This window comes from Acomys russatus, chromosome 11 (assembly GCF_903995435.1).
Source record: "Acomys russatus chromosome 11, mAcoRus1.1, whole genome shotgun sequence".
Taxonomy (NCBI): domain Eukaryota; kingdom Metazoa; phylum Chordata; class Mammalia; order Rodentia; family Muridae; genus Acomys; species Acomys russatus.
Genome location: NC_067147.1, coordinates 40,384,330 through 40,399,266, shown reverse-complemented (window position 1 = coordinate 40,399,266; position 14,937 = coordinate 40,384,330). Strand labels below are relative to the sequence as shown.

Sequence of the window (14,937 nt, the reverse complement as noted above, 5' to 3'; positions counted from 1 at the left end):
TCCTGCCTGGCTCAGCAGTTTGTACCTGAGAGTCGCGGGCACTATGAGGATGAGGCAGGAGGATTCTTGGAGTCCAGAAGTTTGAATCCTGACAGGGGCCCATGTGGAAAACATATATATACATATGGATGTATGTGCGTATATATTCCAAATGTTGATGTTTTAAATGTTAATTATATTTCCATTAAAAAAATATTAAGGCCTTACGTATTCATTCTTCCAAACAAATAGCATTAGAATAGAAAGAATAGGGATGGCCACAAGATGGCGGCGACCCCGGCCGGACCACGTGACTTCCGTTCGTTTTCTATCTGCTAGCGAGGACAGCATTTCCCTCACAGCCAGCACGAGGACCGCCAGCTCATTGTTCAGCGAAGCCAAGGTAACACGGCTGCGGCGCGCTCTCGCTCCGGCTGCCTAGTGAACGCGCACGCCGGGAGCGCGCCCGCAGAACGTCCCTGCGCACGCGCCCGTTCCTCCCCGAGACGGGAGGCGGTGCGGTGTGGAGGCCCAAGGGTTGACGCATGCGCTTGAGCTTGACGGGTTTTGAAATGGCTTCGCTGTTCACCCGGATCCGACTCAGGTGAAGCTCTCCGATCGGTACTTTGCTGTGGAGAGGTGGGCGGCCGGGCCAGGGCGCTTCTGCTCTCTCACGGCGGGCCGGCGGGTGGGTAGGCAGCGCGTGATGTCGAGGCCGCGGACGGGAGATGGCGGCCGCGGCGGAGCCGGCCAGCGAGGGACACGGTCCCTTTTGTGCGGGTCAGAGCAGGCCCCGCGCGGCGCGCCCTTCCCCCAGCGCGCCGGCTCCCGGCCCCTCTGGTGCGGCCTGCGCCCATTCAGCCCGGCCGGGCGGAGGCCGTGCGTTCTCCAACCCGTGCTACCGCGGCGTCGAAACCCAGCCCGGCCCGGGGCGGCGGGGAGTGTTTTCCGGGGTTCGAGTCTCTCGCACTGGCCTTAGGGCCTCGGGCATTGCGACGGCCTGTGGGTGCCTGTAGGCGTTGTTGCCCTGGCATGGGGCGCTGGGTTCCATCTTCCGCGGGCTGCGACCTAGGGAGGCTGGGGCGGGAGGGAGATGGGTGTCACAGCCCGGCGCATTGTGTCCCCTGCCCGGGATGCCAGGCCCATCCTTCACTTTTCCCTTTGACTTTTGGGGATGGGGTCTTGACAGTGGTTCTTTTTCGAGGTATGCGTTCTCTCAACTGCCTTCCCCCTCCTTACCCCCCCTTAGCGGAGACTAGGGTGACAAAGGCTATAGTGACTCCCTCGTCCTTAATGTTCGTTATTAAAATGGTATTCATTAATGCCTTCGCCTTTATGGGGGAGGGGGTCTCTCCGCAGTTTCCGTTATTGATTTAACCACCGCACGACCTCAGTGCATCGCCAGAAGAAACACTCAGGGCATATACTCAGTGTCTTTAAAGTTGCTGATTTCGTTTGTTTGTATACAGAGTCTCGCTATATAGCTCTAGCTGTTCTGTAACACGTTATAAATAAACAGTCCTGGCCTGGAGTTTATAGAGATCCCCCTGACTCTGCTGGGCTGAAAGGCTGCACAGCAAAGCAGGGCCAGGCCTTTTTTTTTTTTAGAAAATGTCACTGCTAACAAAGTTCCTTTTAAGTCCACCCTTAAGGCTATCTTTTAAATAGGGTATGTCTAGTGATCTTGTTGATGGTGAGTTTTGTTCTATTTCAAATGTTTAGTTTGCATACACTCTACTTCCAGTTCTCCTTTGTTTTTTAAAAGCGCCCCCCCCCCCAATATAGGGTTTCTCTATGTTTTCTTGGTTGTCGGACTAGCCCTGTAGACCAGGCTAGCCTCTAACTCACAGTGATCCACCTGCCTCCTGAGCGCTGGGATTATAGGCGTGTACCACCATGCCCGGCCGAGCTCTCCTTTCCAGCATGCCTTTTTCTTTCTTTCTTTTTTGGTTTTTTGAGACAGGATTTCTCTGTGTAGCCTTGGCTGTCCTGGACTCCGCTTTGTAGACCAAGCTGGCCTTGAACTCACTGCGATCCACCAACCTCTGCTTCCCGAGTGTTGGGATTAAAGGCGTTCGCCTAATATATCAATCATTTATCTAAAATAGCCTTTTATTGTATTTGTAATTTGGTTCAACTCTGACACAGGAATCCTTTCTTTATAGATACCTGCTATAGAAGAGAAAAATACGTGACGTTTTCTTCCCGTTTGCATCATGGCTCAGTTTGGAGGGCAGAAGAATCCACCATGGGCTACTCAGTTTACAGCCACTGCGGTTTCACAGCCAGGTCAGGCAGCTGCACACTTGTACTGGGAACGTGTTGTGTGTGTAGAAGCTGTCTCAGTGTGATTTAGTTTAATGTACAGCACAGTAAAATGATTACAAATGGTGTATCCTTTTTTTATTTTTTATTTTTATTCTTTTGGTTTTTTGAGACAGGTTCTCTCTGTATTAGCCTTGGCTGTCCTGGAGTCACTTTGTAGGCCAGGCTGGCCTCGAACTCACAGCCATTGCCTCACAGACATAGATCAAATGCATGTATGTCAGTGTGAGGGTGCCAGCTCTTCTGGAACAGGACTTACAGAGAGCTGTGAGCTGCCATGTGGTTGCCGGGACTTGAACTCAGGCCCTCTGGAAGAGCAGCCAGTGCTCTTAACGTCCACCATCTCTCTAGCCCCCTATTTTGTTATTTGTGTCTTTTGTTTTGTTTTGTTTCTTGAGACAGGGTTTCTCTGTGTAGCCTTGGCTATCTTGGACTTACTTTGTAGGCCAGCCTGCCCTCATATTCACAGAGATCCGCCTGCCTCTGCTTGCCAAAAGCTGGGATTACAGGAGTCCACCACCACACCCAGCATTGTTATTTGTGTCTTGTTTTTGTTTTTTTGAGACAGGGTCTTTCTATGTAGCCTTGACTGTCCTGGAACTCACTGTGTACACCAGGCTGTGCTCTAACTCTGAGATCTGCTTGCCTTAGCCTCCCAAGTGCTGGGACTAAAGGTGCGCACCACCATGCCTAATTAAAATTTATTTGTTTATTTATTTTATTTTATTTTGAGACAAGGTTTCTCTGTGTAGCCTTGGATGTCCTGGACTTGCTTTGTAGACCAGGCTGGCCTGGAACTCACAGCGATCCACCTGCCTCTGCTTCCCAAGTGCTGGGATTAAAGGTGGCCTGATTTAGTTATGTTTTATAGAACAATAATTCATTAGAGAGAATGAGCCAGCTAGCCCTCCCTTTCTCATTCCTTCCTTCTTTTGTGGTACTGGGGATTTCATCTGTTTGAAGTTCAAATGGAATATAGTTTGCTTAGCATATTTTCAGTTTAAGAAGATAAGTTTTAGGGGCTAGAGAGATGGCTAAGAGGTTAAGAGCGCTGTCTGCTCTTCCAGAGGTCCTGTGTTCAATTCCTAGCAACCACATGGTGGCTCACAACCATCTGTAATGAGATCTGGTGGGCAGTCAGTCACACATGCAGGCAGAACATTGTATACATAATAAATAAATATTTTTTTTTTAAAAAAGAAGGAGGAGAAGAAGAAGATAAGTTTGAGGCCAGGCATGGTGGCACATATCTCAAGAAAACAAAAACAAAACCCAAATAACAAAAACAGCAGCAAAACAACAAAAAACAAAATTAAAATAGTTTAAAGTAAATATGTCTAAGTGCTGTAATTTATAAAATGTTTTATATGACTTTGTATTTTTCTTCCTGGTCATGGCGGTGCATGCCTTTAATTAATTTATTTATATTTTTTCTGAGAAAGGGTTTCTCTGTGTAGCTCTGGCTGTCCTGGAACTTGATATGTAGACCAGGTTGGTTTTGAACTCACAGAGGTCTGCTTGCCTTTCCCTCCTGAATGCTGGGATTACAGGCATGTGACATGACTGCCCCTCGAGTGCCTTCAGGTCTAACACTTTAAATCTAAAGAAGAGGAAGAGGCAGGTGGATCTCTTTGAGTTTGAGGCCAGTCTGGTCTACAGAGTGAGTTCCAGGACAGCTAAGACTGCGTATAGAAGAACCTGTCTCCATATCTCTCCAGAAATAATTTTGTTTTTTGCTTTTTGTAGACCAGGCTGGCCTCCATTCACCTCCCTCTGCCTCCAGAATGCTGAGATTAAAGGCATGCACCACCATACCCAGCTATAATTTATATTTATTAAAGTTACATTTATTAATTATTTATTTATTTAGGCTTTTTGAGACAGGGTTTCTCTGTAGCCTGGACTCATTTTGTAGACCAGGCTAGCCTCGAACTCACAGCCATCTACCTGCCTCTGCCTCCCAAGTGCTGAGATTAAAAGCGTGCACCACCACTGCCCGGTGCCTCTGGGATATGTGTTTGAGAGAAGGAAGGAGGGAAGGGAGAGAGGAAGACAAGACAGACTGACTTTGCATTTGGAATTCAGAGCCAAGTTGTAGAAGTTATTTCTTTCATTTTGTAGGGTAGGTCTTATGAATTTAATTTAGATTGTCAGCCGTGGTGGCAAGCACATTTACTCAATGAGCCTTCTCAATGATTCCTTATTTACCATTTTTTTTTTGTGCCTGTAGTGTATATGATTGCAGGTGTGTATTTGAGTGGAGCTTAGAGGACAACTTTTGGAAGTGGGTTCCACGATGGGTTCTGGGGATCTAACCCAGGTTGTCAGACTTGCACGGCAAGTGCTTTTACTCCATTGAGTCATATTGCTGGTTCAATTATGGTTTTCATTTGTTTGAATTTAATGTAGAAATACTGACACTATAAGAATTTAATGCCAGGGACCTTAAAGGACATGTTTTGGCAGTAAAGCGCTTACACAGCACCCACAAAGCCTTACATTTGATTTCTAGCACATTATAAACTGGATGTGGTGCTGCATTCATGAAGCAATCACTTTGTGGTAGAGGCAGGAGGATCAGGCGTTCAAGTCATCCGTTAGTGAGTTCCAGGCTACCCTTGACTGCAGTGTTCTTGTCTTATTTGTTGTTGTTTTGTTTTTTCGAGACAGGGTTTCTTTGTGTAGCCTTGACTGTCCTGAACTCTTTTGTAGACCAGGCTGTCCTCAAACTCACAGTGATCTGCCTGCCTCTGCCTCCTGAGTGCTGGGATTAAAGGCGTGCACCACCACGCCTGGCAAGTGTTCTTGTCTTTAAGTGTGTGTGTGTTACTTATTTTGAGCTTTTTGTATTTTTCTTTAGGACTTTGTACATGCTATGCAGCCTTCATCAGAATTTTCAGTTTGTTAGTTTGTAGACAAGTTTTCTCTGTATAGCCTTGCCTGTCCTGGACTTTGTAGACCAACCAGGCTGGCCTCAAACTCACAGCAATCCTCCTGCCTCTACTTCCCTGAGTACTGGGATTACAGGCGTGCACCACTGTGCCTGGCCTGGGTTTTTTGCCTTGTTTTGTTTTGTTTACATTTGTGTGTGTGTGTGTGTGTGGATGGATGGGTGCACATGTATAAGTCAAAGGACAGTTTGTAGCAGTTGGTCTGTACTTCCACTGTGTGAACTCCAGGGTTCAAACTGCAAAGACTTGCTTTGTAGACCAGGCTGGCATGAACTCAGAAAGATCCACCTGCCTCTGCCTCCCAAGTGCTGGGATAAAAGACACGCTGGCCCCCAAACATTTTTTTTCTCCTGGAGACAGGCTTTCATTGTGTGGTCTTGGCTGTCCTAGAACTAGCTCTGTAGACCAGGTTGGCTTTGAACTCTGCCTCCCAAGTGCTAGGATTAAAGGTGTACACACTACTACCCAGCCCACATTCCAAACTTATAAAATTTTACTTATTATATGCACATATATATATATATACACACACACATATACATATGTATATGGATGTTTTGTCTGCATGTATTTTTCATTGTACCTTGGCTGTCCTGGAACTTTCTTTATAAACTAGCCTAGCCTTGAACTAGACATCCACTGCCTCTGTTTTCCTGGGTGTGTGCCACCATGCCTGGCATTTGGTCTTTTAATTAATTTAATTTATTCATTAGCCTAAGATGACAAGTATTGAGTATTTTAAAGCAAACGATTCACTTACTAGGTTTGCTGTCTTGTTAAAATCACAGCTAATCCTTCAGCCCCACCTGACCAACAGAACAACCCAGGAATAGCCCTGACATAGTGTTCCCGCTGAGTCTTCACAAGCCCACTCTCTGTCATCTGCACTGCCCTCCACATTCTTACCTTCTAGATTCCATAGGACAGCCAGCTCACTGAACTCTGTTTTTAAATTTTCCATCAGGGATGTAGAGAGGGTGTGCCCACCATGATACATTTATGGAGGTCAGAGGGCAGCTTTTCAAAGTTGGTTCCCTCCTTATACCTTTCTGTGGGTTCCAGGGATTGAACTTAGGCTGCCGGGCTCCCATGCAAGTGTCCTCATGCTCTCAGCCGGTCCCTAGCACTCAGTGACTTTATGTGGGTTCCAGGGATTGAGCTCAGGCTGCCGGGCTCCCATGCAAGTGTCCTCATGCTCTCAGCCATTCCCTAGCACTCAGTGACTTTTCCAGCTCACACTTCAGAGTCCATCACAGTCCTCCGCACAAAACATTGTCAGTTCTGTCACAGCAGGTCCCCACTTCTGATACAATTCTGTTTTTAGATTTCTATTACTGTGATAAAGACCATTACCAAACTTGGGGTGGAAAGAGTTTATTTCATCTTACAACTCTCAGGTTACACTCCCTCAGCGAGAAGTCAGGGCAGTATCTCAAGGTAGGACTACAAAAGAATTGCTGCTTACTGGCTGCTCCCCTTAGCTAGCTCAGCCCTCTTAGAGTACCCAGGACCTCCCGCCCAGGGTGGGCTATAGTAGGTTGGACCCTCCCACATCAATTGCTAAGGAATGTGAGTATAGGCCAGTGTTGGAGGAATTTTCTCAATTGTTTTGTGAGGGTTTCTATTGCTGTGAGGAGACACCATGACCATGGCAACTCTTATAAAGTTGGGGCTGGCTCACAGTACAGAGGTTTTAGTCCATTATCATCATGTGAGAAGCATGGTGGAATGCAGGCAGAGGCTGGAGAGGCAGCAGAGAGTTCTACATTTGTATCTGCAGGCAGCAGGAAGAGAGGGTGAGCCATTGGGCCTGGCTTAAGCTTCTGAAACCTCAAAGTCCACCCCCAGTGACACACTTTGTCCAACAAGGCCTCATCCTTTCAAATGGCACTCCCTATGAGCCTGTGGTGTCCATTTTCATTTAAACCACAATTGTGGGTTATTCCTTTAAACATTACTATGGATTGTGTCAAGGTGACAAAAATAGCCAACCAAGCCTTTTTTTTTTTTTTTTTTAAATAAAATCTCATAGAGCCAAGGCCAGCTTTAAATTCCTGTTTTTTCTTTTTTCTTTTTTTCTTTTTCTTTTTTTTCTTTTTTCTGTTTTTCTGAGACAGGGTTTCTCTGTATAGCCTTGACACCTGTCCTGGACTTGCTTTGTAGACCAGGCTGGCCTCGAACTCACAGCAATCCGCCTGCCTCTGCCTCTGAGTGCTGGGATTATAGGCATGCTCCACAGTCTATTTTTTTAAAGGCCAATTCTGTTTTTTGCCTTTTGGCTGGTTGTGGAGTTATTACGTGTATGTGTAAGAGAAAGAGTGTCAGAGGACAGCATCAGGGAATGGGAGTCAGGTAGAGAACACATTTATGGAATCAGTTCTCTATTTCAGTCCTTCCACCAGGGATCATTTCCTGCCGTGGGCTACTGCGTTCATGGCAAGCAGCTTCAGGACTTATGAGTCTTACTAGCCTGTGAGACTGATTTTCATTATTCTTTTGAGGGGCAACTGTGGGACTCTGTTGGGCCCGTTCCCTTGCCGCAGCTAGCTCAGTGCAGACCCTGGTGAAGAATCAACTAGGCCTGCCATGTGTCCAGTTTCAGGTGTCCACCTGCATCCTCAGCTGTGGTTAGCACTGCAGCTTCACGAAGATCTGTTAACACTTTCGGTAACATCACGGGATTGTGGAGCACCCAGCATAAATCTGATTTTTAATATCTTGGGGATTTTATTTTTGTGTGTGTATTTTTCTTTTCTTTGCTTCCTCTGTGTAGCCTTGGCTGTCCTGGACTCTCTTTGTAGACTAGGTTGGCCTCGAACTCACAGCGATCCACCTGCCTCTGCCTCCCAAGTGCTGGGATTAAGTGTGTATTTTTCTTAAATAGCTTAGGTTATCCTAGTAGTCTTTTTCTAGCCATGATTTCCTTTAAACTCCTGCCTCCATTTTCTAAGGGCTGTCCTGGACTCACTTTGTAAAGACCATGAGTTCACAGGAGATCTGTCTGCCTCTGCCTCCCAAGTGCTGGGATTAAAGGTGTGTGCTACCACACCTGGCTTGGCCTGGATCTTGTAAGCTTAGGCTACCCTTAAACTCTTAGTCTTCCTGCCTTTACCTCATAAATACAGGAATTACAGCCATGTGTTACCAAGCCTGGTTGAAAATAGTTTTAATTTATTTAATTTATCTATACTTAGACCTAGCTGTCCTAGAACTTGGTATATAAACCAAGATGGATTTAAACTCACAGAATCTGCCTGCCTCTGTACCCCACACCTTCTAGTCCTGGGATTATAGGTGTAGGCCACCACATCTAAGTTCCAAAAATCCTTTGTGTGTGTGTGTGTTTGGTTTTTTGAGACAGGGTTTTTCTGTGTTTCCTTGGCTGTCCTAGACTCACTTTGTAGGCCAGCCTGGCCACCATGCCCGGCGAAAAATTCTAGGTGATGTTGTGTTACTGCGGTTTTTCTTTAGGCTTGTCATGGGAGATTGCCACAAAGGAACCAAGTAATCTTGATTGCTCTCCTCTCCTTTAATCTCATTTTAGCTGCACTAGGTGTTCAGCAGCCATCACTTCTGGGAGCATCTCCTACCATTTATACCCAGCAGACTGCATTGGCAGCGGCAGGCCTTACCACACAAACGCCAGCAAACTATCAGTTGACACAAACTGCAGCACTGCAGCAACAAGCTGCAGCTGCTGCAGCTGCACTACAGCAGGTGAGTTTTCAATGATGCATGAGAGCATAAAAATGGTAGTCTGTACCAAGGGCTGCTATCTTCTTTGTTCTGTCATTTGTTCATTTGTCTTGAGACGGATTGTCTGTATTGTTTTTTGTTGGCCTTGAACTCATGACTCTCTCACTTGGCCAACCAAATGTGTGCCAGTATGACTAGCTGCTACCTCTATGTTTTAGATAATGAAGAATCGTTACATTTATACTATAGCTTTGCTTGGAGGCACATATTATAATCAGCATTTGAAAGGACAGAAGGAGGGTAATGAATGTAAGGCCTTACTGGAGTAAGAGAAGATTCTATCTGAAGACAAAACAAATTAAAACAGAAAGTTTATATGCTTTGCACAAAGTACAGTTGTATTGTCAGAAATCTTTTAGTTTTGTTTTTTAGAGACAGGGTCTCACTATGTAGCTGGAACTCATTTTGTAAATCAGGCTGGCCTCGAATTCACAGAGATCCACTTGCCTCTGCCTCCTAAGTGCTGGGATTAAAGGTATATGCCACCCTGCCCAGCAGAATCTTAAATTCTTCATATATACTTCAACTATTTTATGAAACTTCTGGCTTCAGTAGCTCTCAGAGTATAAATAATCACTATTTTGTTAATTTTAGATGAAGTGTAGGTGGTTTAGAAAATTTTCAGTGTAGTAGTTTTTATCTGTGTGTGCATTACTTTGAGAATGAGTAAGCCTAACCTTGTCTTTAATAATCTTTTTCAGCAATATTCACAACCTCAGCAGGCCTTGTATAGTGTGCAACAACAGGTTTGTGTAAATTTTTTATGTTAAAAATTGATTTAAAAACAGCCATTCCCGTTTCCCCAAATTAAAGTGATACACTTAAAAAAGTAAAGATTTCTTTATTATTTATACAGTGTTCTTGCCTGCATGTATGTCTGCAAGCCTGCAAACCAATAGAGGGCACCAGATGGTTGTGAGCCACCATGTGGTTGCTTGGAATTGAACTGTCGATCTTTGGAAGAACAGCCAGTTCTCTTAACCTCTGAGCTATCTCTCCAACCCCAAGTGATAATACTTTTAAATTCCTTCTTGCCATCAATCTTAAAGTGTGATTTATTTATGTATTTATTATTTATATAGTGCTTTGCCTGCATGTATACCTGTAGTCCAGAAGAGGGCATCAGATCACACTGTAGATGGTTGTGAGCCACCATTTGGTTGTTGGGAATCGAACTCAGGACCTATGGAGAGGCAGTCAGTGCCCTTGACCTCTGAGCCATCTCTCCAGCCCTTAAAGTGTGATTTTTAATCCTTTGGGTGGTGTAGGAAACAGCTAAACTAAGCCTACACCACAACATACCATTTCCCTCATCCTCAGACAAATCAACTTTTTAAGATTTAACTTAATATAATTGTTTTTGAGACAGAGTCACACTGTAGCCATGGCCTAGGATTCTGGCTGTCTTGGAATTTATAGAGGTCTGCCTATGTTTGCCTCCCACGTGGTAGATTAAAGATGTGCATCATTATAGTGGTTTCCAGCTTCTTTATTCTTTTAGTTTATTTATTGTATATGAGTGCTTTATCTGCAGAAGAAGGCAGCAGATCTCATTAAAGATGGTTATGAGCCACCATGTGGTTGCTGGGAGTTAAACTCAGGACTTTTGGAAGAACAGTCAGTGCTCTTACCTCTGAGCCATCTTTCCAGCCTCTTTTATTCTGTTTGTTTGTTTTCCTGAGACAGAGTTTCTCTTTGTAGCCTTGGCTGTCCTGAACTCACTTTGTAGACCAGACAGTCCTTGAACTCACAGAGATCCACCTGCTTCTGCCTTCCGAGTGTTGGAATTAAAGGTGAGTGCCACCATGCTCTGTTCCCTTTATCCTAATTTAATGTAGCTTAATACTTAGTTATTGAATGACTTACTTAGAAATATCAGATGTAGCCGGGCGGTGGTGGCACACACCTTTAATCCCAGTACTTGGTAGGCAGAGGCAGGCGGATCAATGAGAGTTCAAGGCCATCCTGGTCTACAAAGTGAATCCAGGACAGCCAAGGATACACAGAGAAACTCTGTTTCAAAAAACAACAACAACAAAAGATCTGATGTTTCCTAGATCTGATGCCCCCTGACACCACAAAGCATACACTTGGTGCAGTTTTGGATCCCAGGCAAAACACCCATATACATAAGATAAAATAATAGATACATTTTTAGACAGATGCCTCAGAGGTTAAGAGCACTGACTGTTCTTCTAAAGGTCCTAAGTTCTGTTCCCAATCACATGGTGGCTTATAACCATCTACAATGAGATTGGTCTCTTCTGGCATGCAGGCAGAATACTGTATACCTAATCTTTAAAAACTTTTTCAAAGCCGGGTGTTGTGGCGCACGCCTTTAATCCCAGGCTAGGCAGAGGCAGGCAGATCTGTGTGAGTTCAAGGCCAGCCTGGACTACAAAGTGAGTCCAGGACACCCAGGGCTGTTACACAGAGAAACCCTATCTCGAAAAACCAAAAAAATTTCTCAGAATATCTCTTTAAATCATCTCTTAAAGAGCAATACTGACTAATCTTGTTTGTGTTTTATTTTCAGTTACAGCAACCCCAGCAGACCATTTTAACACAGGTTAGTTTGCTCTTACTTTTTTTCTTTTAACTATGTGAGTTATTTCTGTTGTAGTTTTCATTAAGAGTTTAAAGATAATTGTTGTACTTGTATACTAACATTGCAATATTTATTTTTGCCTAAAGATGGAATAGTGTGTGTTGTGTTGAGAATAGAATATTATATGCTTCCATTTCTTTTACTTATTTTTGGTTTTTCGGTCCCGGAGCTCACTCTGTAGACCAGGCTGGCTTCAAACTCATAGATACCCTGGAGTGCTGGGATTAAAGACATGCACCACCACTGCCTAGCTGTTTTGTTTTCTTGTATCCCAGGCTGGCCTCACCTGGCTATGTAGCCAAAGTTGACCATTTTCATTTCTCGTTCTCTTCCTCCAGCTCTTTTGCTGTGGGGATTACAGCCATGTTCTATTGTGTCTGCCTCTTTCTTTTTTGAAATAGGGTTTCTTTATGTAGCCCTGGATGCCCTGGGCTTACTTTGTAGACCAGGTTGGCCTCAAACTCACAGCGATCCACCTGCCTCTGCCTCTGAGTGCTAGGATTAATGGCATCCACCACCACTACCACTGCCTGGCCTATGTCTGGTTCTTATAAAGTTCTGAAAATCTGTGTTAGTTAATTAGAGAGCATATGAAAAGACATCTCAGCTGAGTGTGATGGCTCATGCCTTTAATCCCAGCTGTTGGGAGGCAGACAAGGGCGGATGCGAGTCTAGTTGCCAAAGTGAGTCCAGGACAGCCAGTGAGAAACTTTGTCTCAAAAATAACCCCAAAAAACTCTGCAAAAAACAAGACATCTCATGTTTTATTCTTGCTTCCGTGTTTGTACACTTATGTGTGCACACAGTGCACATAATATATGTACAGCATAATCATTTCCTTTTAGCACTCACGATAGGCAAGCACTCTAGCAGCTAAGTTATTCCCCCAGATCCTGTTTTTTTGTTTTTATTTTTTAAAGAATTTGGGACTAGAAAGGTGGCTGAGTGGGCAATTAAGAGCAACTTGCTGGTAATCCAGGGGACTGACATTCAGTGTCCAGTGCTCATGCCTCACAGCTGCCTGTAATAGACACAGCGAGACTAGGATTTATGATGAAGCCATAGGTACTATGCTGGGCAGATTCTAATCTTACTACCCTTAAAACCCAATCATGTGCCAATCTGATGCCTCCAGCAAAGCTTCTGCTTTATCAGTCTGCCCTCCTGGCCGTGTGCTCATGGCCACTCCTTTCTCTCTGGCTTCCTCCGCCAGCTCCCTGATCCTCCTGCTCTCAGCTGCAAGCTCAGGATCCTACCTCTCTTCCGCCCAGTCATAGGCGTCATCTTTATTAGCCAATCAGGGATAATTGGGGAAGGTTCCTTGCATCATATGAGTACAGGAGATGGTTCACCATTCATAACAATGCGCATGGCAGGGCTGTAACCAGATCTTAGGGCACTGAAATCAGCATTTTGTCTGAGATAGTGAGGCCAAGTCATAGAGGAGCTGGTCCACAGGAACGTTTAAAAACATAATGCACAAGACCCTCCTCCAACACTCTGGTGCTCTCTTTTGACCACATTGGGTACCACTTGCATACAGTGCCCTTAATGCGCACACAAAAAAGGCAGTGGTAGCGCATTCCTTTAATCCTAGAACTCAGGAGGGAAAGGCAGGTGGATCCCTGTGAGTTCGAGGCCAGCCTGGTCTACAATGTGAGTCCAGGACAGCCAAGGCTACACACAGAAACCATGTCTCAAAAAACAAAAACAAAACAAACAAACAAAAAGAAATAAAATTAAAACCTCAGCTGGGCGTGGTGGCGCACGCCTTTAATCCCAGCACTTGGGAGGCAGAAGCAGCTGGATCTTTTTGATTTTGAGGCCAGTCTGGTCTACCAGTGAGTGCAGGACAGCCAAGACTACACAGAGAAACCCTGTCTCCAAAAGCAAAAACAAACAAACAAATAAATAGAATCTTCTGGGCTGGAGAGATGGCTCAGCAGTTAAGAGAAAAAAAAAGTTGTAGCAGGACTAAGCATATCCTCTCCCACTGAGACCAGACAAGGCAACCCAGCTAGGGAAAAGGGACCTAAAGGCAGGCAATGGAATCAGAGACAACCCTCCTTCACCCCCAGTTGTTAGGGGACCCACATATGTGTAGGGGGTCTGGGTTAGCTTATGAATGCTCTTTGGTTGGTTGGTCAGTCTGTGTTAGCCTCCATGGGCACAGCTTAGTTGACTCTGTAGTCTTCTTGTGGAGTACTTGAGCCCTCCAGTCCCTTCAGTAATTCTTCCCATTCTTCCACAAGACTCCCTGAGCGCTACCTATTTTTTTTTTTGGGTGTGGGTCTCTGCATCCGTTTCTATCAGCTACTGGATGAAGCTTCTCAGAAAACAGTTGTGCTAGGCTCCTGTCTACAAGCATAGCAGATTATCATTAATAGTGTCACGGGTTGCCTCTCCTATGGCATTGGATTCAAAGTAGGCCAGCCATTGGTTGGCCATTCCCTCAATCTCTGCTCCATCTTTATTCCTACACATTTTGTAGGCAGGACACATTTTGGGTTGAAGGTTTTATGAGTGGGTTGGTGTCCCCTTCCCTCTACTGAGAGTCCTACCTGGGTACAGGAGGTGTCAACTTCAGGCTCCATATCCCCTGTTGCTAGAAGTCTCAGATTAGGCCGTAATTTGGGTTACATTGGAGGTTCCTGCCTTATAAATCAAGCAAACAAAAACTAAATTTCTGCTGGGTATGCCATTAATCCCAGGTCTCAGGCAGAAGTAGGCAGATCTCTGGGCCAGCCTAGTCTGCAAAGGAGTCCAAGACAGCCAGGACTACAAGAGAAACCCCATCTTGAAAAAACAAAAAACTAAACTAAACTAAATTTCCTCTGGGGTGTTTACTTAAGGTGTTTGAAGCCCTAGATTTGATTCTTAGGAGTGGCAGACACATATTTGAACACACACCACAGAACAAAAACATAAATGGGCACATACTCATTTTCTTTTGAAAAATTGCTTGAAGTTATTTACTTCTTAAGTATGTGGTGTTGTATGTTTCCATGCATGTCAAGATCAAATGATGATTTGCACATGTCGATTGTCTCCTATGTGCATTCTCAGACTTGAGCTCAGGTATCAGGCTTGATAATGAGTCTGCTGAGCTATATCTCTGACTCTTTTCTTTTTCTTTTCTCTGAGACAGGGTTCAAACTCACAGAGATCTGCCTGCCTCTGTCTCCCTAAGTGCTGGGATTATGGGTATGTGCCACCATGCCTGATTTCTGACTCATATTTTCAATTCCTAACAAAACTCTCCAATTAAGTAGAAAAGCTATAGAAGTTTTTTTTCCTTGGAACCAGTGTCTCCCATGC

At 44.8% G+C, this 14,937-nt stretch overlaps 1 protein-coding gene across 4 annotated transcripts in view; it reads left to right on the top strand.

The window, feature by feature from the left end:
- The first annotated feature begins 456 nt into the window (after positions 1–456).
- Positions 457–14,937, top strand: part of Ccar1 (cell division cycle and apoptosis regulator 1) — a 51,822-nt gene continuing 37,341 nt past the window's right edge. For 2 of the 4 annotated variants that reach the window (XM_051153148.1, XM_051153144.1), the window contains exons 1-5: positions 457–583; positions 2,145–2,268; positions 8,800–8,972; positions 9,713–9,757; positions 11,548–11,580. In XM_051153148.1, coding sequence (XP_051009105.1) covers positions 2,196–2,268; positions 8,800–8,972; positions 9,713–9,757; positions 11,548–11,580 — 324 coding nt within the window. In that variant the 5' untranslated portion in view covers positions 457–583; positions 2,145–2,195. Of the gene's footprint in view, positions 619–2,144; positions 2,269–8,799; positions 8,973–9,712; positions 9,758–11,547; positions 11,581–14,937 lie in introns of all 4 variants that reach the window. The other 2 variants (XM_051153146.1, XM_051153147.1) reach the window with 2 other exon arrangements.